The 22624-nt window shown below is 45.1% G+C and overlaps 1 protein-coding gene and 1 long non-coding RNA gene across 3 annotated transcripts; one reads left to right on the top strand and one right to left on the bottom strand.

Moving 5' to 3' along the window:
* Positions 1–3414: 3414 nt before the first annotated feature.
* Positions 3415–12297, bottom strand: STEEP1 (STING1 ER exit protein 1). The gene is made up of 7 exons (XM_081897688.1): positions 12051–12297; positions 10450–10567; positions 9974–10015; positions 9501–9639; positions 8583–8672; positions 5523–5615; positions 3415–3890 (listed from the first exon to the last, which is right to left on the bottom strand). The coding sequence occupies exons 1-7, from the start codon at positions 12172–12174 to the stop codon at positions 3828–3830; spliced, it is 669 nt and encodes a 222-aa protein (XP_081753814.1). The 5' UTR covers positions 12175–12297; the 3' UTR covers positions 3415–3827.
* LOC309362175 lies at positions 11077–21352 on the top strand. Of its 2 annotated transcripts, XR_014164832.1 has the most exons (3): positions 11077–11954; positions 12763–12979; positions 21191–21352. It is a non-coding gene; the product is annotated as an uncharacterized lncRNA (long non-coding RNA). The 2 variants fall into 2 exon arrangements; XR_014164833.1 differs by lacking the exon at positions 11077–11954 and having other exon boundaries at positions 12415–12979.
* The last annotated feature ends 1272 nt before the right edge of the window (positions 21353–22624 follow it).

Here is a 22624-nt window from a genome sequence, read left to right as displayed (position 1 = left end):
CCGGAGCCCTGTTCGCAATATGAGCAGAATGCAACCCGCATCTGTGGATCACAATTCGCCGCCTCTGGGCATGCGCGTGATGTCATTTTGAGCATCTGCGCATGCACAGTACTTCCGGGTCGACGCGGGACACAACCTGAAAAGATGTAACCTGAACCGAACATAACAAGATGTATGACTGCACTCATTTGTGAGAAAGGCTTCGGGAGTAAACCTTGAGGCAAAATCTGTACCCACTGCATTGCAAGACATCTTTAGGGAAAGAAAAAGTCTAAGGAGTAAACCCTACACAAATCCAGAGTGGAGTCCCTAAACCAGTTAGGTGGCACCTTGTACTCATCCTTCTGGCAACTTCTGCAGCCAAACTGGTGCCAAATGTATTGATCTGCTTTCCTTTGTATAACAACAGCGATGCAAAAGGGGGAGTCTTTGTAATCTCAGCAGCCCAGGACCTCTATACACACTGCCCATGCTTGTGCCTCAGAGAGGCAGACAGATGCCAACAACAATTCTGGCACTGTACAGTGGTGCCCCGCAAGACGAATGCCTCGCAAGACGGAAAACTCGCTAGACGAAAGAGTTTTCCGTTTTGGAGGTGCTTCGCAAAACAAATTTCCTATGGGCTTGCTTCGCAAGACGAAAATGTCTTGCGAGTTCCTGTGGGAAAAAACCCTTCCCCCCTTTTTTCTAAGCCACTAAGCCGCTTATCCGCTAAGCTGATAGCCCGCTAAAAGCCGCTAAAAGCGCTAATAGCGCTAATCCGCTAAGCCGTCAATGGGCTTGCTTCGCAAGACGAAAAAACCGCTAGACGAAGAGACTCGCAGAACGGATTCTTTTCGTCTTGCGATGCACCACTGTATTCATAAATAACACACAAGTGGGGACAAGAACACTTGTCCCATCAGCAGCCCAATGCCCTCCCTGAGTTGCGATGTCCTCACGCTTCCCACACCATGTAGAACCAGTGTAAAAAACTGAGGCCCAGACTCACCCAGCCCTACTGAAGAGGCTCCTCATGAGGCTGGAGGAACATCACACGGCTATTGTTTTATTGATGATTTAATATGCTGTAAACTACTACAGTATGATATTTTTATTAAAAATATAAAGCAGTAAATAAATGAATAAAGGCACCTTAAACCTAGGTTATGGGCGCTGCAACGGCATGTCTAGGCACACTTTTTAAATAACAAAATACAAAGCTGAAAACAAATGAACTGCAGCTGAAATATTATGTTCATTTTTCACATGGTCTAGTCCTTCCCCTGCCCACCCCCCTAATATTCTTAAAAGGGTCTCTTCTCTAGTCTTCAGAGAGCAGCTGGAGGTGGGAAGGCAGAAAAAGCTCCTCCTTTCCTTCCACACTGCAGTTTTAATCTGAAATCTGAGGCACAGTACTTCCCAGAGCTCAGAAACTGCTTGCGCTAACGAAATTCTCTGTCGCAAAATGCGCCTAGAACAATGGAGTTTCAAACACATTGTAGAACCCCAATTTCTAATCACCTTGGAATCCCAACAGGAGCAGAGCAGGCTCCAAGCCACAGATGGTCACTTTCCCGGAGTCCTGGAGGGGGCAAAGCTTTCATGTTTGTTCCCACTCTCCCTGATCATATGATGGTCTCATGATAATAAAATTATTACTATTAATAACAATAAGAAAGGTGAAGGACCCCTGACAGTTAAGTCCAGTCGCGGATGACTCTGGGGTTGCGGTGCTCATCTCGCTTTACTGGCTGAGGGAGCCGGCGTTTGTCCACAGACAGTTTTTCCGGGTCATGTGGCCAGCATGACTAAGCCGCTTCTGGTGAACCAGAGCAGGTCATTGAAACGCCGTTTACCTTCCCGCCAGAGTGGTACCTATTTATCTACATGCACTTTTTGGGGTGCTTTCGAACTGCTAGGTTGGCAGGAGCTGGGACTGAGCAACGGGTGGGGATTCAAACCAACCTTCCGATCAGCAAGCCCAAGAGGCTCAGCGGTTTAGTCCACAGCGCCACCTGCGTCCCTTTTATTAATAACAATACTTCCTTTAAATACAACCCGCCCTCCTAAAGGAACTCAGGGTGATGTACAACATAATGTTAGTATGGCTGATAAGAACTGGGGGTCTGTCTGGACAACTTTTTCATTGAGCATGCAGCACTATTTGCTTGCAAGAAACCTAAAAAAGATAAAGGACCTCTGACAGTTAAGTCCAGTTGCGGATGACTCTGGGGTTGCAGAGCTCATCTCGCTTTACTGGCCGAGGGAGCTGATGTTTGTCCGCAGACAGTTCTTCCGGGTCATGTGGCCAGCATGACTAAGCCGCTTCTGGCGAAACCAGAGCAGCACATGGAAACACCGTTTACCTTCCCGCCAGAGCGGTACCTGTTTATCTACTTGCACTTTTTGGGGTGCTTTTGAACTGCTAGGTGGGCAGGAGCTGGGACTGAGCAACACGGGGATTTGAACTGCCGACCTTCCGATCGGTAAGCCCTAGGCTCAGTCGTTTAGACCACAGCGCCACCCATGTCCTTTGCAAGAAACTTACACAGGGCTTTAAAAACAACAACCCTAGAGTCTACTGAGCAATCATTCTGATTTGTTTGCCCATTCACAGGAGCCCTCCCATGAGTGGGACTCTCCTTCCATTCATGGAACACAAACTTTTGATTGGTCCCTAGTTAACAACCTAGGTGAACCCAATCACTTCCTGCTTGGCTTGGCTATTTGGTTTGGATTTTGCCAGCACTGTGCTGTAGTTTGAGGCCCCTAGCAAGCCAAACATCATTACTACTACAACAAAATCACTCTCTTGCTTAATGAAAACTTGGATTTTATACAAAAGCTCCAGAGAAACACTGCATCTCCACCTCTATTACACCAGGGTGCCGTTCCTAGACTACAACTCCCATCTTCCTTGACCACTAGCCATGCTGGTTGGGGCTGATGGAAATTGAGCTCCCAAAATCCGGAGGGCATCTGACCTGCACGGTTTCTCTTTTTTCCTCCCCTAAAAAGGTAGATTGAAGCAGCTATAGAGGGGAGGATCAAAGGAGGTACAGAGAAGGGCTTTTACCCTTTTCTTCCATTATTGCAGCATTGCACTGTTATTTGCTTTGGGGTGAAAGGGGAATTCCCCATTTGCATGACAGTGAGATTTCCCCCAAAGCAAATATTGTGGTAACGGAGGGGAAATGGTTAAATTCCCTCCCTATGCATTTTTAAAACCTGCATAATAAATGTCGAGTCACATTTGATGCCACCTGTAGTATGGCTTTTAGTGTGATCAATATCTGGGTGGAAGACTGCGCGAGAGCTCCAGATTATCCCCTCTGATCTCTCCAAGGAACGGTGGAATACACGTGTAATAAAGAAATTTAACTTTATGTCAAGAGACATGGGTGGGTTGGAAATGATAAGCCACATAAAAACAACTTGTTAGGGGTTTATTTCTCTGTACACATTGTTTCCGCCTCGGCAACACAATGCTTACAATATGTAAAATTTCTACGTACATATGAAAATTATAAAAATTTAAAAACACTGCATAACAGAAGCAAACTAATACCTCTCAGCTCTGCAGTGGAAGAAGTAAAATTCAATGGAAGTAAAATTCAATGGAAGTATAACTCAAAAAGTTTCCGAATACATTAAAAACATGGTGTGCAGAATAAAATGCAAAATCCATAAAAACCATGGAGCAGTTCCATCTTCCATGGTAGAATCAACAAAGCAAATTAGGGATTTCATAGGGCAGATTAAAAAAGGACGAAGGGGTATTGTGTTTCCCCCTGTCCCTGCTTCCTAAATGACATTTCTTGGCTAGTCCTCTATATCGATGCTCCTTATTTGAACTGGTTATCAATAAGAGTTCCTTTCATTTTGGCCTTCTTCGCTTCCAGCTCAGCCTGATTAAAACAAAATTTTTAAAAAATTAAAGGGTTAAATTTTATTAAATATTCTTGGAATATCCCTAAATCCAGTTGTTAATTACTATGTTGGTGCTTCAGAAACACAGACAAAAGACTAGAGGAATGATACCTCCCGCTTTGCTAGTTTTCAAATTGTATTCCAGGGAATAGCAAGTTCCTCAACAGCTTAACCAAGTATCCTTAGATCAATAATATATTGAGTTCCTGAATATGTACTTCACTGGCCACTAATCACATTTCTTCACGATCTGACATACCGCCATGCCTGGATATACCATGAGCAATTCCAGATATTTCATGCCTCTCTATCTAGGTCTCAAGAGCTCCCTCCAGAGACACCCATGCCCCCACTCACTGGCCCTTGAGATGAAACAGGTTTCCCTAAACCTGCTGTAATGGTCTGAATATTACCCAGCCCAGACAGCTAGCTGCAGGATGGCACTATTCCAGACCTTTCTTGATAAAACAATTCAGTGCTTTTCTAGAACAAATGCTTTGCAACATACTGGTGGCACAAAAATATCTGTAGAGTTAATCATGCCTGTCTGCACTTGTAAGATGTGCTGTTAAAAGAGGGGAAATGTGCTTATTTGGATGACCATATCTCAGCTTAATAAGCTTTGTGGGAGCACACACAGCCCCATCGCTCGTCCCTGTGCAGAAGGAGAGAATATATCAGGAAATATTCAATTAACTGTAGTTTCCCTTTTTTTTCTGCCTAGACTAGGAAAATGTCTTTAACAGCACTGGAACAGAACAACTTGCTAATGTGGAATCCTGTGCTGCAGCTGACCCCTGCTGGAAGCCAGTGCCTATTAGCTGATTAGTGATGATTTCAAGCCCTGCTTAGATCAACAGGGAACTTCCTTTGTAGGAAGTGACTTCAACTCAAGCCACACTAGAAAAGAACACTGGGTCACCTGATGTCATTGTGACATGGTGGTTACCCCAGGATCCAGTCTGCTGGTTGGAAAAGTTTTCCCACCCCTGAGTCTGGACTGGGAGGGATTCTAATAGTTTTCTCACTTGTGCAGTCAGAAGGCTTGTTCCTGTCTTAGCTAACTAAGGGATTATCCCCTCTTACCTTTTGCCCTGCACTTTCCAGACACATGTCCACGCTTTAATGCTCCGTGTCTGAGTATCTTATTTTTCCTTTTGCCCAATGTTTCCCCCAGAAAAAACTGCTCTTTAAAGCTGAATCGGAGCAAACGTCAATTTGGGTTTTCCATGGATTGACGTTTGCTCCAATTGAGCATTAAAGAGCAGTTTTTCACATGGAAAGTTCTGGAGCCAGAAAACCCCCCAAAGCAGGGTGTGTGTTTGCTTGCATGCATGTGGAGCTTTAAATTGTGGGTCGTTACTGAGAAAAGCAGAGAAAGGATAAGCCCTAAGCTAAAATGTGATTGTCTGAAAGTAGCCAGTGAGGTGAATCTTACTAGCATATAAAGAAAATGATTGCATCTAGCCCATCCATGAAATGGGAAGGAAGGAAGGAAGGAAGGAAGGAAGGAAGGAAGGAAGGAAGGAAGGAAGGAAGGAAGGAAGGAAGGAAGGAAGGAGAGAGAGAGAGAGAGAGAGAGAGAGAGAGAGAGAGAGAGAACAACTCACCAGCTCCTGCAGCCTTCTCTTGCTCATGCCCTTCCGCTCCAGCTGCTTCTCAATCACCTTGGCGTTCTGTGCATACGAATCAGCAATTTCTCGCTGGAAAAACACACGAGAGTTAGGGAAGTTAACACAAAGTCCAACACTTAGTAGTACTCTGCACCAGAAAAAATCATTAAAAAGACATTGCAGGTTAAGGAAGTGGCATTACACTTTTCTCCCTACCCCACCATCTATTTTGGGAAGGTATTTAAACTCCTCAACTGCTAACTTCACAATCCCTTTCTGGTGCCTTGATTTCCCTTGGATGCCGATACATATACCCTCTGGGTCCTTTCCAACTCTCTCCCTAATCCATACTAAAGAATGTTTACTCAGCAGCATAACGTGCTACAGCTTTTGTTTGGCTGTACCATTTGAGGCTACAGAGGATGAGACTTGAATGCTCAGCCTATGAGAAACCACCCTCTGCAGAGAGCAGCCTAAGATAGTGGAACAGTCTCCCTTGGGAGGTTGTGGACTCTCCTTCCTTGGAGGTTTTTAAGCAGAGGTTGGATGACCATCTGTCATGGATGTTTTAGCTGAGATTCCTGCACTGCAGGGGGTTGGGCTGGATGACCCCTGGGTCCCTTCCAACTCTATGATTCAGTGATATCTATTTCTATTTTTTGCTCACTGATCTATGTTAAGAATAGTTCCATGGGCTTGTGGCTCTTCAAGAGATGCTTCCTTACCCTTCCTCACCAGCTGCCAAGTGGCTTTCATGTGTATGTAGTATGACACCAGCCTTATATTAAACAGCTCGCCTCCTTGCCATAGGCAACCAAGAATTCTGTGCATGAGAATAAGTGGGCTTCATGGTGGAGGGATTGTTCGCCTTGTTACTCTTCTGGCAGCCCACTCAGTAGAAGGCAGTTTCTTTCGCAAGAGATTAGCATTAACTTATAGTGCTTAAGTCACTCTTTCTATCCAAGAGGCTCTTGGAGCAGCTTGCATAAAGCTATCACAGTGAAAAGCTCAGTGGCATCAGGAAGAGAAATATTATGATGCACTTGGTATTTCCAGACCTCATCCTTGGCCTTCCCCTGCTGTTTCCTTTTAGTCTCCGCCTACTAGGTGTTGGGAGCGCAAAGCAGGGTTCATTCAGTTTGCAACAAGGGTTAATTCTGTTATTGTTAAAGCAACCAGCCAAGAGGAGGACAGGTAAAGCTACTGCTTAGCAACCAGACGGAGTAGCATGATCTTCACAGAGGTAGAAAGGGGCCTGATTGGCTGTGTAGTTCTGAGGGAGCTTTTCCTCTGCATGTTTAGTTGAATGTCTCCCAGCTATGTACAAGGCATCAGTGAAGGAAAGACAAAACCTCCCTATTCCTTTCTCCTTGGAGTATGCACTGTTTTTGCTCAGTTTCCTCAGTAACGTGTTTATCAAGACTTTTTTCTCTGGAGGCCATCTGGGTTATTTAAGTCACTTTGCTAATGCCAGGCAACAGCTCCCACTGCTGTCCTCTGAGGCAAAGGAGTGGGGCTAGTACCTGGAATTCAGCCCACTTTGCTGGCAGTTGCACCTGCAGCAGCTTCCCTTTCTCTGCAGCCAGCATGGAAACATAGGCTAGTAGTCTTTCAGGAGGCCAGTTTGCAACAGCTTGCAGGCTTATTTGCAAGGGTGTATAACATGCACGGTATGTATTCATGGTGCCTCCTTTCTCTACGCCTCAGAGGCAGCTGAGACTGAGAGGCAGTATATCTTTGTGGCAGAGTGGGAGCTTTCAAATGCAGTTCTCCCTGGCCAAAATCTTTGCAGAAGCGCTCCCTGTTGCTAGCTGCCAGTGCTGGTGGGCATACCAGAGGCAGAAATGGCCAGTAAGTGGAGGCCAGCCTTGAATAAAGCCATCACCATGTGTGAGATAGTTGCACACCCAGGCCAGCTGGTGCAGCAACCAATTAGCATGAACTTCTGGGAGGTCGTCAGCAACAAGCACAGCATTGACCCCACAGACAGCTACCACAGAGAAAGAAACCTGCAGCTAGAGAGGATCAGTCAATACTACAGTGAGGGCCGCTGTGGTCTAAACCACTTGGGCTTGCCAATCAGAAGGTTGGCGGTTCGGTTCCCTGCGACGGGGTGAGTTCCCATTGCTCTGTCCCAGCTCCTGTCAACTTAGCACTACGAAAGCAGAACAGTGCAAGTAGATAAATAGGTACTGCTACGGCAGGAAGGTAAACAGTGTTTCCATGTGCTCTGGTTTCCGTCATGGTGTACCATTGCACCAGAAGCGGTTTAGTCCTGCTGGCCACATGACCTGGAAAGCTGTCTGTGGACAAACGCCGGCTCCCTTGGCCTGAAAGCGATATGAGCGCCACAACTCCATAGTCACCTTTGACTGGACTAAACTGTCCAGGGTCCTTTACCTTTTACCTTTACTACAATGAAGCATCTGGTCCCATGCAATCCTTGTTGACTTGGAACCTGGCGCAATGGACTCAAGTCAGGTCTGGACTTTTTGACCTGACAGCTTTGGTTTTGGCCACAGTGGTGCTCTAAACAACTATGCCGAGGGCCACTGAACAGAGGGAGCCAAGCTAGTGGACTCTGTGTTTGATATAGTAAGGAAGGAGTCCAAAAGCTGTGACGGCCTGGGCGGTGGCACTGACTCTGGGATGGGGATGAGCTAAATCAGCAATATCAGTGTAGCGCAAGTGTAGTGAGAGTGTTTTGGGGGACAGTCTGTTCCACTCTAGTGATGCATGCATTTTCTGTTCTCCTTGGCTCTTTCCCTGTTGACTTTGCAACCAGATTTACTCATTGTGTCCTTGTAGTTGCAAATGGCATATGAAGAAGTCCCTGTCTAAACATCTGATTCAAACATAAAACACATTTTTGTCTTTCACAAATAATAATAATCCTACATTCTAACCAGTTAACCATACTGGAGCTCTTCCCAACAGGGCCAGCAACTGCAGAGGCCAGCTCACACACTGATCTGAACTAGCTGGCCAAATAAGATGGCTATGGAAAGGCAGCCTACATTTCGCCTACTACTACAGGTAAGGAGAGAGAAAACTCACCGCTTCAATCTCCTCCTCCTCTTCATCAATGGTGGAGACTGTGACCGAACTGAATTTGCCCATGTCTTTCGTCCGTTTGGTCATCATCACCTTGAAAACAAAGGCATGTATATTTTTAATTAAGTGTGCATCAACTTGGGGCTTAGAACAGTGGCAAGGAACCTGGAGCCTTCCCTATATTGCTGGACTCCAAGCTCTTATCTGCCCTAGCCAGCGTGACTAGCACTCAGGGATTATGGTATTTGAAGTCCAGCAGCATTTCAAGGGCCACATATTCCTCATCCTCATCCATTGCTTAGAATATGTAGAAGCAACTGTCCTCTAAGAGGCTGTTCTGGTGCTGTGAATTAGAGGCAGCAGCAGTAACAGGAAGAGAAATTAATTCCCTTTTGGTGGAACTAGAGAAGAACAAAGGGCCACCTAGCCCAGGCACGGGTCATCTCTGTGTTGGGATTTCAGCCCCCACCAGTTGCCCCGCTGGCAGGAAACAGCAAGTGCTGTTTACATCATGTGAAGTCTCACAACGTTAGAACAGAAGCTGACTGTCCTCCAGGTGCTTCTGTCTGGACCTTGGCATTCTCCCCAGATTACACAGCCCTCCTTGAGCTTTTTTGCTTCACTAGAAAGCATATTTGAACTCTGATCATACTTCTTGATTGCCTGAATAGAGAAAAGAGGGGGATTTGCAAGTGTGCATAGAAATGAGCCTACTGTTCACATTTGTTGCCTCTGGTCCTGCCCTCTGGTCCTGCCCACCACTAGTATGCTGTCCCCAGAAGGTTGCCAACCCTAAGCTTGAAGGCCACAGCCATCTCCTACTGTTCAAGCTGAGCAACAGCCAGGCACTCAGAGCCACAGTCTCAGTTTTGAGCTCTCAGCATGGAAGCAGCCATGATTCTATAAAATCCACGTCCCTACCTTCTTGGGTGGCTCTTGCTTCTGGGTGTATATGTTCGTTTTTCCAAAGCCCTGTCCAAATTTGACCACAGCACCATCAACAATGAATGTTACTGGGGCGTTCTTCTGCTGGTGCTGGTAGAAGAGAAGAAGTCCACACCTAACAAGTAGGGGGATGGGGAGAAAAAGAAAATAAAAAGAATGAATGATCTGCTAATTCATTGGACATTAAATAGAATTACATTGGCTGGTCAGGTATTGCTCCAGTTGTGACAAAGTTATAAAAGCTTGAATCTCTCTCTCCCTTTGTGTGTGTGAGAGCGTGAGAGTGTGTGAGAGTGTACCTGTATGTATGTGTGTACAAATAATATTTTAATTAATTATTTAGGAGTTTCATATAATGCTTGATTGAAGAATTTTCCAAGCAGTTTATAAATAAAATTGTAAATAAGACACTGCTAAAATTCCCAAAATACTTATAACGTCATACTCACTTTCCACACTTTTTTCTGTACTGCCGTTCAATGCCTTCCGGCCTGGGGGAGGAAGAGAGATAGTGTTGACTGTATGAACAGAAGACCCTAACCACACATACTCTGCGCTGAAGAACTGAACACAAAACCCTAACAATAGCAAGAAAAAAGATCACTGGCTTGGGGTGAAAAACATTCCTCCCTCCTGCTATATATTAACAGCGAACAGATTCCTCCAGTGTCAATCTTTCTGTAATTATAATGGCCCCATCTACACAAAGTAAGGAGGTATCAGCAGCCAAGGGAGAACTCCAAGGTTTGTACAAGTAAGAAAACAAACCTTTAGCAAGGACACCCAACTTCTGAGTAAACCATTTTCAGTTCTGTTCTGTCCATATGCAGGCTAGTAGAATAAAAAATGGCAGCCCAGGAAACACAAGGGTGATTAAGCATTATGCTTGCACAGCGACTTTGTGGAAGAGGCTGGATTTTCCTACCTGCGGAGATAAACGTTTTCCTCCTCTTCGGTGTTGCAGAATTTGTGGGCGTGTTTGGCCGCATCAATCACCCGGGCCCTGTCTCGAGGTCTCATGGGCAGCTTCTCCAGCTGACAATCTGCAGAAACACAGAGACTAGGGGTAGTTTTTCACCACATAAGGACAAAATTCTGTCCTGTTAAAGGCCCCATCTGTTTTTAGTAAGCTAACTGGGAAGAAAATACAAATTTCCATATATTTAAAATGTACTTTCACCCTCACAGCATGTTATAAAGCAGGTCTTTATTATTCCTTTCCCCACAATTTTTTTATTATTATTTTTAAAAACATGCAAATGTTTACCCAACAGTGAAGGCAGAACATTGTTGCAGATGCTGTGGGTTGTTAGGAGACCCTCCCAGAGCTACAATTCCCAATTCCCTGGGAAGAGGGATTCATTATTAAACCATTATGGGAACTGTAGTACTGTGAGGGGAATAGGTGTCTCCTAACAACTCAGTACCTTTGGGAAACTACAGTTTCCAGGATTCCTTGGGGAAATACGACTGTTTAAGGTGGCATGATACTGCTTTAAATATATAGCTCCTAGGTGAACCTAAGTCCCACTGAACGCAATGGACAATAAAATTGCTCGTGGTGTAGAAAATACAGATAGAAAGGTCCCACCCCCATAGAACAAATAGGCCTGTTCACACCGAATGTGTGCAATGTATCTCTGCAAATGTACAAGTGTTTGTATGAAAGAGTACATGTTTTTATTAGTTCAGCTGATGAACTTTACATGTGAATAACTATAAATAAACAGACTGACTATTTGTATACACAGGGACAGAGATTGAACACGCAGAACCGCTGAGTTGGAAGGGAGCCCAAGGGTCATCTAGTCCAACCCTCTGCAATTAGGAAATCTCAACTAAAGCATCCATGACAGACGACTACCCAGCCCCTGGGACAGCTCAGTTGGTGGAGCATGAGACTCTTAACATCAGGGTTGTGGCTTCAAGCACCATGTTGGGCGAAAGATTCCTGCATTGCAGGGGATTACACTAGAAAGGGGTCCAAAACTCTATGATTTATTGGGGCACGAAAGCAGAAAACAGGGTCTGCCTCCTGGTGGGGGGGGTATATTTACCAAACCATTTCTGGGTCCATATTTTGCTTTTTTTATGTCGTGAACCGCCCTGTGATCTCTGGATGAAGGGCGGTGTGTACGAGCTAAATAAATACATGATTATAGCACTAAGAGGGGAACAGGCCTCGCGAGATGTCCCAGCGGCGCCCAAATCAATCCGATTATTGAGGTTTTGCTCCCCGCACCCCAACCCGATGGCAGCGCCTTGAACAAATTGCAGATCCCGGAATCCCTTGGTGGGGGTGGAGAAGAAGGAAGTCAGCGGCCGTTGACACAGCAGCATCGCTGAAATTTAAGCCTGCCTGCCTTTGCCTAGCCTACCTCGCAGGGTCGTCGCGGGAAAGAACCGCGCCGGCTAAACCCAGAGCCCCGGGTAGGTGGAAGGCGTGGGATTGAAATGGAGGAAGCGGAGAAGGGAAGCGCTGCCTGCGGGATCGGGGCCGCCCGTGCCCCGGTTCTCTATGCTCACCCAGGACCAGCACCATCTGACCGCACAGGCAGTAATAGACGTGCAGGGGCTTCTCGCCGTCGTCGTATTCCTCCCGGTCGCGGGTGTCGGAGCAAACCACGGAGCGGGACACCACCTTGGGCATGGCAGCGGAGGAGAAGGAGGAGGAGGGGATCGGGCTCCTCCTAGCCTCCTATGCCAGCTGCGCTTGCTCGCGAGGAAGTGCGTTTAGGGTTTTAGGACTTTTCTACAAAGGCCCATAGGGCTACCTTAGCTCTGGACGAAGACTGCACCTACACTTCCGGTTCCCAATCGACGATACACGAGGCTTGAATAAAATATATCGGAGGTGGGGGCGGGCTAACTAAATAAGCCTCTCCCCACATGTTAGAAATCATTGCACACCATTTGAATAGCGAGGCCCATTAACTTGGGGGTGGGGTGGGGTGGCCCCTCAAATATGTTGGGGGCGGGGGGGGAATGAAGAGACCTCATCCCCTAGGAGTTGGCTCCTATACCGATGCAAAAGGCATGGGGGAGAAAACACTCTCTAGGAGAAGGGAGGCGCAGGGAACTCCCCACCCCTCTTCGTATTTTCTTTCTGCCCCGCATTCGTCGGGCTTCGCATATGAACCGGAAGCGAGGGTTTTGTGCAATGCTTATAGGGATTCCCCACCCCCCTTCTTTTAAACCTCTATAGCTTAGTGGCGTCACTGCGTTCTCTCTCCGCCAGGGGATTCTCTGCTTTCAAACCGATGTGAAGGTCCTCAAGCCAATCCCTCGTTCTGATTGGTTCTCCTCCCGGCCAATCCCGAAACGGCCCGAGCGCCTTGTGCAGCTTTCAAGGGATGCTCCTATACCTTGAAACTTTTTCCTGCTAAGTCATATCGGATGCTGAATGTTCCCGCGACTTCGTTACCAGCCATGGTTGAGGCAGCATCCGCAGAGTTGTGAGTAGTCGGGAAACATTCTTCTAAGCATTTTCTTAAGTTGGTTATACACCATTCTCCCAAAATTCTTTTATTGTTCTACAAGACCACCATGAATGATAAAATGTGCCGGGTTTTTTCTTTGCACTTTCAGCATAGGTCATCTTTAGACAGGTCCTGGGTGATATATTGCCCAGGCACAGTTCTCTTTTAGCGCATAACTAGCAGTGATTTTTAAGTTTATTTTCCACAATTGTTCCCACAGGTTCAAATCAACATTATGACCCACATCATGTGCCCATTTAATCATAGAAGATTTCACAAATTCTTCTTTCGTTTCCCAATTGAGTAATATTCTGTACATTTTAGATTAATTTTTAACTCTAGGTCTTAATATTTCTTCTTTGAATTGTGATGTTTTTTATGCAAATCCCAATTTCTTGTCTACCTTAAATTTTGAATTGATTTGGTTATAATATAGCCAGTCCAACACATATTCTTTAATCCCTTCAATTTATTTCATTTTTTTGTTCTTTTGAAAAGTCTAACAATTCATTAAAAGGTACCCCTGCCCAGTGGCGTAGCGTGGGGGGTGCAGGGGGGCCGGCCGCACCGGGCGCAACATCTGGGGGTTAGGGTTAGAGGGTGCAAATCCACGGGTTAGGGGGTACAAATTACTTGCCTTGCCCCGGGTGCTGACAACCCACGCTACGCCACTGCCCCTGCCCGTACGGACCAGTCGTGTCCGACATCTCACTTAAGAGGCCGGGGGCCAGCGCTGTCCGGAAACACTTCCGGGTCACATGGCCAGCGTGACGAAGCTGCTCTGGTGAGCCAGCACCAGCACAGCACACGGAAACGCCGTTTACCTTCCCGCTATAAAGCGATACCTATTTATCTACTTGCACTTAGGGGTGCTTTCGAACTGCTAGGTGGGCAGGAGCTGGGACCGAACGACGGGAGCTCACCCCGCCGCGGGGATTCAAACTGCCAACCATACGATCGGCAAGTCCTAGGCACTGAGGTTTTACCCACAGCGTCACCCGCGTCCCTAACAATTCATTATAGGCACCCAAATTATCCCTCATATTAATTTTTTTTCTTGTGTCAGCTTCTGTTGGGGATAACCATGTTGGTGATTTGTTTTCTAATAAATTTTTGTGTTTTTCCCATGCCCTAATTAAGTTTTTTTATAATAACATGGTTGGCAAACCTTTTATGTATTCCAGCTTTTCCATACCAAATACAAGTGTGCCAACAGTATTTGATGACAGGGCCCTCCAAGTCTAGCAACTGTGTATTTTCTAGCAGCAGTACCCAATATTGTATCCAGCACAGGCAAGCAGTTTCAAAATATAATTCTAAGTCAGGGAGTGCGAAACCTCCTCTATCTTTTATGTCAATAAGAATCCTAGGCTTTATCCTGGGCTTCTTCCCCGGCAAATAAACTTAAGACAGATCTTTTTGCCACTCTTTTAGACATTGTTTGGAAAAGAAATAGCATTTTTGGGAGAGTATTCATTTTTATTGCCAAGATTCTCCCCAGTAATGATAATTGCATTTTGTCCAATATATCTAAATCTTTTTAAACTTCTTTCCAAGTCCTTGCATTGTATCTTTATAGATGTTATTTTTATTTATTAATAGTGACACTCCTATGTACTTAACTTTTTCTCTATCTTCCATCTGGTAATTTCCCCTGATTGGGTTGATTATCCATGTTCTTAACTAACATTTTGGTATTATCTTTATTTATTTTGAAGCCAACCAGTTTTCCAAATTCAATTATCTCCTTTAACAGCTCTAGTACACTTTCTAAGGGTTGTTCCAGAGTTAAGACAATATCATCCATGAAAGCTTTTATTTTGTAATTTTGTTTGCCCACTCTTATTCCTCTAATTTTATCATTATTCCTTATATTTTGCCATAAAGCTTCTAGGGTGAGAATAATAGCGGAGAGAGGGGGCACCTTTGTTTTGTTCCTTTCATGATACTGCATTTTTCTGAGATGATGTTGTTTACTATAATATTTGCCCATTGTTCCTTATGTAAAGCGTTGATACCTCTTAAGAAGGCATCACCTGGTTCCATTTTTTCAAACACTTCTTTCATAAATAACCAGGAGATGATGTCATGCTTTTTCTGCACTGAGAAAAATCAGGGCAGCCGGTTTTTCACTGTGTACCTTCAGTTATTCTATTATGTTGTTAACTTTCCTTACGTTATTTTTCAGTTGCCTATCGGGGAGAAATCCTACTTGATCCATATGGATCAACTCATTCAACACTTTTTAAAGCAATCCCATCCCGCAAATAGCTTTGGAGCCTTCTTGCCTCTAGCCTAGCCCTCACCCCTTTTCCTATTCCCACTGGAGTCTTCTTTTGCTTGCCACGCCTGCAGGCTCTCTTCCGGCCAATGCTGCCATTGACGGATCTTAAAAACTTGGGGTCGGTGAGATTCGGCAATCGCAGCACCTTGCGCCTGCAGGACCTCCTGAGCGGAGCGGGTTGTGCCTTGCTCCTCGTGAAATAGAGTGAAATGTGAGAAGTGTTGCAAGCCGGTGCAGAGGTAGAAGGTCTGGCCAAGATGGTGGAGCACGGCTTCTCTGTCAGGGGCTTCTTCCTGACCCAGTGGAACACCAGTATCATACGCCTCTTAGATGGGTTGGACATGCTGAAGAAGGTGCTGGAGGCCCAAAGACCAGGGTGACCTCAAAGCGGAGGACGCAGCAGGCAGTTCCCTATCAATGGTGCCAAATCCAAGCAAATGTTAGCTCCAGTCCTGTTAAATCGATCCAGCAATTATGAATGTTAAATAAGGGATTAATTCCTCAGGCAGTATGAAAAGACTTTCTGTGGCTTTTTAATAGATGGGAGCCCCCAACTACTGCCACTGTTGGCAGCCTGTTGCCCCTTCACTCTGCTTGAATGGATTATGTCACAATGGTTCCTTCATCAGGTGTTTGTGAGCATGAAAATGCTGTTGGGAGTTTCAGCAATGAAGGCTCAGGCATAACATACTGTTTGAAAATCTGAACATTTCCTTTTTTTTATTTAACAAAATTTATATACCACTTTTATAATTTATATACAAATTATTAGGAGAGTAAGTTAAAAATATACTGTAGTTTATTCACTTATAAGCTAGTTTACATACTTTATTCCTTCTTATACTTCTATCCCACCTTTCCTCCACAGAGCATACGCATTTCAGCCTCCACCTTCTCCATTTTATCCTGACAGCAATATTGTGAGCTAGGGCCATAGCTCAGTGGTAGAACAAGTGCTTAGCATGCAGAAGGCATCAGGTTCAGTCCCCAGCATCTCCTGGTGGGACTGGGAGCGTTCCCTCTGTGCTTCGGAGGCTTCGCGTTGCTATCGCTAAAGCCAAGGAGCCTGCATTCGCTCCATAGGATGCACACACATTTCCCCTTAATTTTTGGAGGGGGAAAAGTGTGTCCTATAGAGTGGAAAATACGGTAACTGTACAGAATAGGCACCTGAAGGTAGAAGCAAATCCAAAGGGGGGGGTGTGGAAATAGTAACTGGGATCTGTAAGTCCTTGGCGAGACCTTGAACTGCTTGCCAGTCAACTAATAAAAGAGTTCACTGCATCCAGGCCCTTCTTCCCAGGGCTCGCCTGGCATTGTCCAAACAATAAAGTCTCTACCCGGAACTTCAGTCCTGCAGCAGGAATCCCTGAAGTTCTCTGCTCCAGTCCCTGATTCCCCTTTTCCAGCTTTCCACCAGCCTGTTTCTCCTCCGCCTGTTCTTCCTGCAAACCACATCAGTTAACAAACATGGCTACATATGCTATAATGTTATTGTACTTGTTAAATAAATTGTTTAAATTGTTATTAAGGAAATGATTATCTTTCTCCTTCCAATAAAGTACAGGAGAAAAGTTGTCCAAATATAAACAGTTAACTTATTAAACCTCACAATAATTTCATAATTATCTGTCTATGTATGTGCTTTGCTTTTATTTAGTTTATGGGAAATGTTACTGAATATTGCCGTGGCATTTTTATTGTGCATTGTTCCATTATTGTTTTTTATTGTTTATATTGTTAGACAGTGGGTTTTATTTCAGTTGGGCAGGTGGGGCAGCCAACATGATACCCTGCAGATGATTGTTGAAATAAAGCTCCCATTAGCCCCAGCAGCATGACCAGTGGGCATGCATGATGGGAGTTATAGTGGAACATCATCCAGAGGGCATGAGTGAGAACACAGAGTGAGTTGAACCATTGCAACACCTGTGTGTAGGAACCAGTGGCACAGATAGCCTCTTGCCATTGTTATAGCTTCTCTCAATTCCGGAAGGAATATTGGAAGTCAGCCCATATAAACTGGGCAGAAAGCCTTACCACTGTTTCTTTCAGTGTTACATACACCAGCATTCATTTCAGAGTGGTCTAAAGGCATGTGATGCTGCCACGTTGTTGTTGTTGTTGTTTTTTGAATAATATTTCATTAGATTTTAACAAGAAAAAAGGTTACAATGACAACAAAAGAAAAGAAAAACAGGACAAAGAACAAAAAATAACACCAAAAAAAAGAATAAAAAATACAAAAGCCAAAAAGTTCGACACAAAAAACAAGAAAAAAGGAAAAGAAAATTTAAAAATCCCTCCTTTCAATTTCTCACCGTTCTTTTACTTATTTTCCTGACTTCCTCTCACCTCTCTCTTTGTTACCATTTAAAAATTTATTCAGCAAATTCATACTATTACCCAAATCACTTCATTTTTGCATTAATATCATTAAATTTTATCTTATCCCCAAATCTCTAAAATTTCTAAATTCAAACCATATTTAACCTTTCTGCTTAAGCCAATTACTTCCTTTCCAACATCACTTAATGTTTCATTAGTATTACACTAATTCCATAAATATAAGTTTATTACAAAAGGCATTTCTCATTCTAGATTTATCCAACGTCCCTTTTCCTGGTTCCGGGTAATGTCAGTCCTTATGTCATTATGTCCTCATCAGTCCGGTGTTCTAATATCTGAGGCTCTCAGGTCACCTCCAGGCCCCCTCTGCGAGCTTCCTTGTTTCTGTTTGTAGTTGCATACATCCTTGTTCCCTGTTGGGTTCTTTCGCATTTTCTTCTCTTTCTCTTTGGAGAGCCAACCCCCGGGGAGTTCCATACAGTAGTATTCTTCATTTCCTTTTATCCAAATGTCCCATTCCCCGGTGCTGCACTCCCCAGTGTTTAGTTTGTAATCCAAAAAGTAGTTGTTCCAAAAATGATCTTCCACTTGTTTCACAGTCCCACCAGAGATAAGAATGTTGTTGTTTTAATTGGGTTTTATTTTTTTTTATGCTGCAACATTGTCAAAGCTACGTAAGGGTCAGACTCATCATCACTTCAATAGTAGATTGCCTGGGAATTCTCTATAAATGGTTGAGCTTCCTGAAGGAAGAGCGCAGAACACAGCATATTAAATAAAAGAAGTCACAAGCAACAAACTCTTCTCCCCCCCCCCCCGTGTTGTTGATTCCCCCCCCCCCCCGAGTAAATCCCTTCTGGTTGGCATGACTGAATGCAGCTGAATGGGAGCCTATGCCAGGGATAGAGTAGGCGGCCAAATGACTAGTTAAACTGTTAATATTAGCCTTACTCTGTCATTTCAGCTGGGGCTTAAATGCACATGCAAGGAAATGAGAGGATGCAAAGGTGTGCCAGGTCTGAGTCATACACACATATATCCCTGTCACCCTTAGTGTGTTCATCACCTGCAGTAGGGATGTCAAATTCAGATTCATTAATAAGGCAACAAAATACAGGTTGCAGTCAAACATATAAACAAAGATTATACATAAGAATGATACAAAATAATAAAAATGAAATCTATGCAATAATAAAAAGTACCTAAAAACCAGAACTGACCTCCTTTGAGGTACATGCCAAAGTTTCTCTTTTTGTCCCCACTGCTATTTGCAGTGTTTATAGAGGCACTTTCCTTAAAACTTTGTGGGAACACTTCAGTAAAAGAGATTAGGGTGAGAAGCGTAGAACACAACATGAAAATGTTTGTGAATGACACTCTCTTGATGCTCCAGAACCCGCAGGTGGCCTTCCCCTATATATTAGAGCAACTCAATAAATTCCACAAAGTGACATGCTTGCAAAGTAATTACAGTATTCAGAATCCACCATCCTTTTAGTCAGCCTGAACACAGAGGATCACAATTGGGTTCTCTCAAACTCAGGGTTTCCCTAACTTGAATCTTCAGCTGCTTTTTTGGACTACAACTCCCATCGTCCCTGACTTCTAGTCCGGCCACCCAGGGATGATGGGAGTTATAGTCCAAAAACAGCCAAGGCCCAAGTTAAGGAAACCTTGCTCTAAACCTCCTGTCATAGCCCTAAGAATAGCTCTCACACCTGATATTAAACAGTTCCCTGAAGGAACTACAGGGAACTACCATTTTGCAAGTGGCCAAGGCATGATCATGTTGGTACTAAGCAAGTGAAAGCCCAGGTGACAAATGGCAGCACTAAAGCTCCATTCTTTATTACACACACCTGTTTTACAGTGCGCGCCCCTGGATCACTTGTGCGGCTTACTTCCTAGTAGCGCTGCATAGGATCAGGCCCTGAATGCTGTAATCTTAAACAAGGGCTCTGCCCAGAGGAGAAACTCCCAGTCCCCTGGACACCAATGAGAGGAAGCAAAGGTAAAGGGGACCCCTGACCATTAGGTCCAGTCGTGACCAACTCTGGGGTTGCGGCGCCCATCTCGCTTTATTGGCCGAGGGAGCTGGGATACAGCTTCTGGGTCATGTGGCCAGCATGACTAAGCCGCTTCTGGCGAACCAGAGCAATGCACGGAAACGCCGTTTACTTTCCTGCCTATTTATCTACTTGCACTTTGACGTGCTTTCGAACTGCTAGGTTGGCAGGAGCAGGGACCGAGCAATGGGAGCTCACCCCATCGCGGGGATTCAAACCGCTGACCTTCTGATTGGCAAGTCCTAGGCTCTGTGGTTTAACCCACAGCACCACCCAAATCCCTAATGAGAGGAAGCAAAGCATAGCATTAAAGCATAGCATAGCATTCAATCTTATATCATTCTCTCATAGCATTAGAAGTAATGGGCATGGTTAACTTGGGCCCGCTAGGTCTACCACACCCTGGGAACAGCTTCGACTGGCTGGCTAAACCAAGAGAGGTAGCCAATGGGTTTCAAACCTTTGGTGAGTTAGGGACTTCCTCTGCATGTTGAAAAGAACCAAAATGCTCACCGGCTGATCTCCAGTCCTTAGGGAATTCCGTGAGCCCGCTAGGTGAAAGGATTCCCTGCGGTTGGAGGATTTCAAGAAAACAGGCAAGACCCAGGCAAAACTTAAAGCAAAGTGGCTAAGAAGCCTGACCTTTATTTGTAAGCAAAACTGCTATAGCAGGGTCTGCACTCCCCTTGCAAAGAGAAGAGTCGAACCCCTCCAAAAGGTGCTCCCAACTTTTATTAGTTCCCCCATTTCCAGTTCCCCCTCCCACCTTTCATCATCACTACATCATTTCTACATCATCAGAAGGGGAGGTACATGGGCAGAGCCTGGGTGTCAGGTGGCTATCCTTTGCGCCTTTTACCCATCACCTGACACCTGAGAAAAACAAGATAATAAAACTACACTTCCTGACCCAACTGGTCAAGTTGCTCGCTACCTCCGGAGTCAGAATCCATTCCTGGGCTGCAGTTCTTTGTGATCTTGATGGCTACCTGTCTGGCACTTGGGTTAGGTAAATGGCCGTCTAGAGTCTATTTTTCCTTATGCCAAACAGGACTTATGGAGATGGAAAGAACAGATGTTTTTAATGGATTCCTGAAGTTCTGCACAGTGAAAGCTGTCAATGAGGAGGATGCATTCCATTTGGCTGCAGTAACAGAGTTACATACTCTAGGTGGCACTGTTTGATAACATTCATTTGCTGGAGCTCGACAAGTCATTAAATACAGACAATTCTAAACACTCAGTTCTTTCATTGGCTATACGTAATAGTGCCGGTCTCTAGGTATTGTTTTTTTAGCTGTCTTTATGTACAGGGACTGTCCACTTTATTTGGAGGCTTTAGGTAAGTACACACGATATAATCAAGAACAGAAAACTGTACTCCTTGTTTTTTCTGTTGTTCAGATCTGCCCCCAGCCATAGGGGTCTTCTGGAGTTTCGGCATATGCATAATTGCTGGCTAATCTGTCTGCTCTTTCCCCCCAACAGGAATAGCTTTGCAAAAAGAATGTAACAGCTACTTGACTCAAGACATATATGGATTTCCACTGGAATGTTTGTGGCCCCTTGCAGTCTCATCTCCTGATGCACATTCCCTAGTAGTCTCAATGTCTGCATCTAATGAATAAACTGTGAATCTATTGTCAGTTACCCTGCCTGGTGTCATTTATTTCACTGAAAGTGTGAAGTATGTCAGTGTAGTGTATCAGAAGGCTTGTGGAGTCGCCTTTCTGCAGTTGTGGTGGTTTTTTCCTCAGGAAAAAGTAGAGTTTATGATGCACAGGATTCCTTTATAGTAACATTTCATATAAACATACAAGGTTGCCCCCCCCCCTTCACTACATTTAGCGCAATGTGAAGCCAGGCTCCAGTAGATTGAAAGGACAAGACCAACAGTGTGGGTCCTGTGGTCAAGAAGGTGGTTTCTGCACATGCTGTAGAGGGAAGTGAGGGGCAGATGGGGCTCATCAGCCTGGGAAGGGAGCCCAGCTAGGAGAAGGAAAACTCTGATCCTAACCCTCCATTGCAGGAGATCTTCGGGAGATGAAAAGAGCTCAGGAGTAAACCCTACACAAATCCAGAGTGGAGCCCCTAAGACGGTTAGATGGTGCCTTGTATGCCACCGTTTGGCAAGCTGGTGCCAAACGTATTGCTTGGATTTCCTTTGGACCACATCAGCAAGGCCAGGGGGGCGGTCTTTGTGCTTGGGCAACTGAGGACCACCATACACACTGCCCAGTATTGCACCCCAGGCAGTGGCGTAGCGTGGGGGGTGCAGGGGGGGCCGGCCGCAGCGGGCGCAACATCTTGGGGTTAAGGTTAGGGGGCGCAAATCCACGGGTTAGGGGGCGCAAATTACTTGCCTTGCCCCGGGTGCTGACAACCCATGCTACGCCACTGACCCCAGGGTGCCCTTTGGTGCTGCTAACACAGCGGTTTGACTTCATCCCAGTAAGGACACTCCGTTGTCTCTGGAGACAGACAGATGCCAACAACAACTGTTCCTGCACTGCAAGGGATTGGAATAGCCTTTGGGGATCCTTTCCAACTCCACAAATCTGTCCTGAACCTTCCAATATTCAGCTTCATTGGATGTCTACAAGTTCTAGTTGGTGTGGGGAGAAGCGGGTGGTGTTTTTCTATCCACTTTCCCCATGGCAATGCATCATTTTATCAACTTCTATCACGTCCCCTCTTTTTAGTGCAGAGAAAAGGTGAGCAGAAGGTGGCATGACCGAAGTACCTTCTTCATAAGGGAGTTGCTCCATCCCCTTGATCATTTTGATTGCCCTTTTCTGGACATTTTCCCCAGCTTTCGTTGTTTATTAAATAGGCTGTGTTATTTCTTTGGAAGGCCCGCTGCAGGGAAGCTGCATACACACCCTAAGAAATTTAAAGCACATGACTCCCGAGCGAATCTTT

Source organism: Podarcis melisellensis (genome assembly GCF_964234715.1).
Source record: "Podarcis melisellensis genome assembly, chromosome: Z".
NCBI classification, from domain to species: domain Eukaryota; kingdom Metazoa; phylum Chordata; class Lepidosauria; order Squamata; family Lacertidae; genus Podarcis; species Podarcis melisellensis.
The sequence above is the reverse complement of the archived record's forward strand: the minus strand, read 5'-3'. Positions and strand labels throughout refer to the sequence as shown.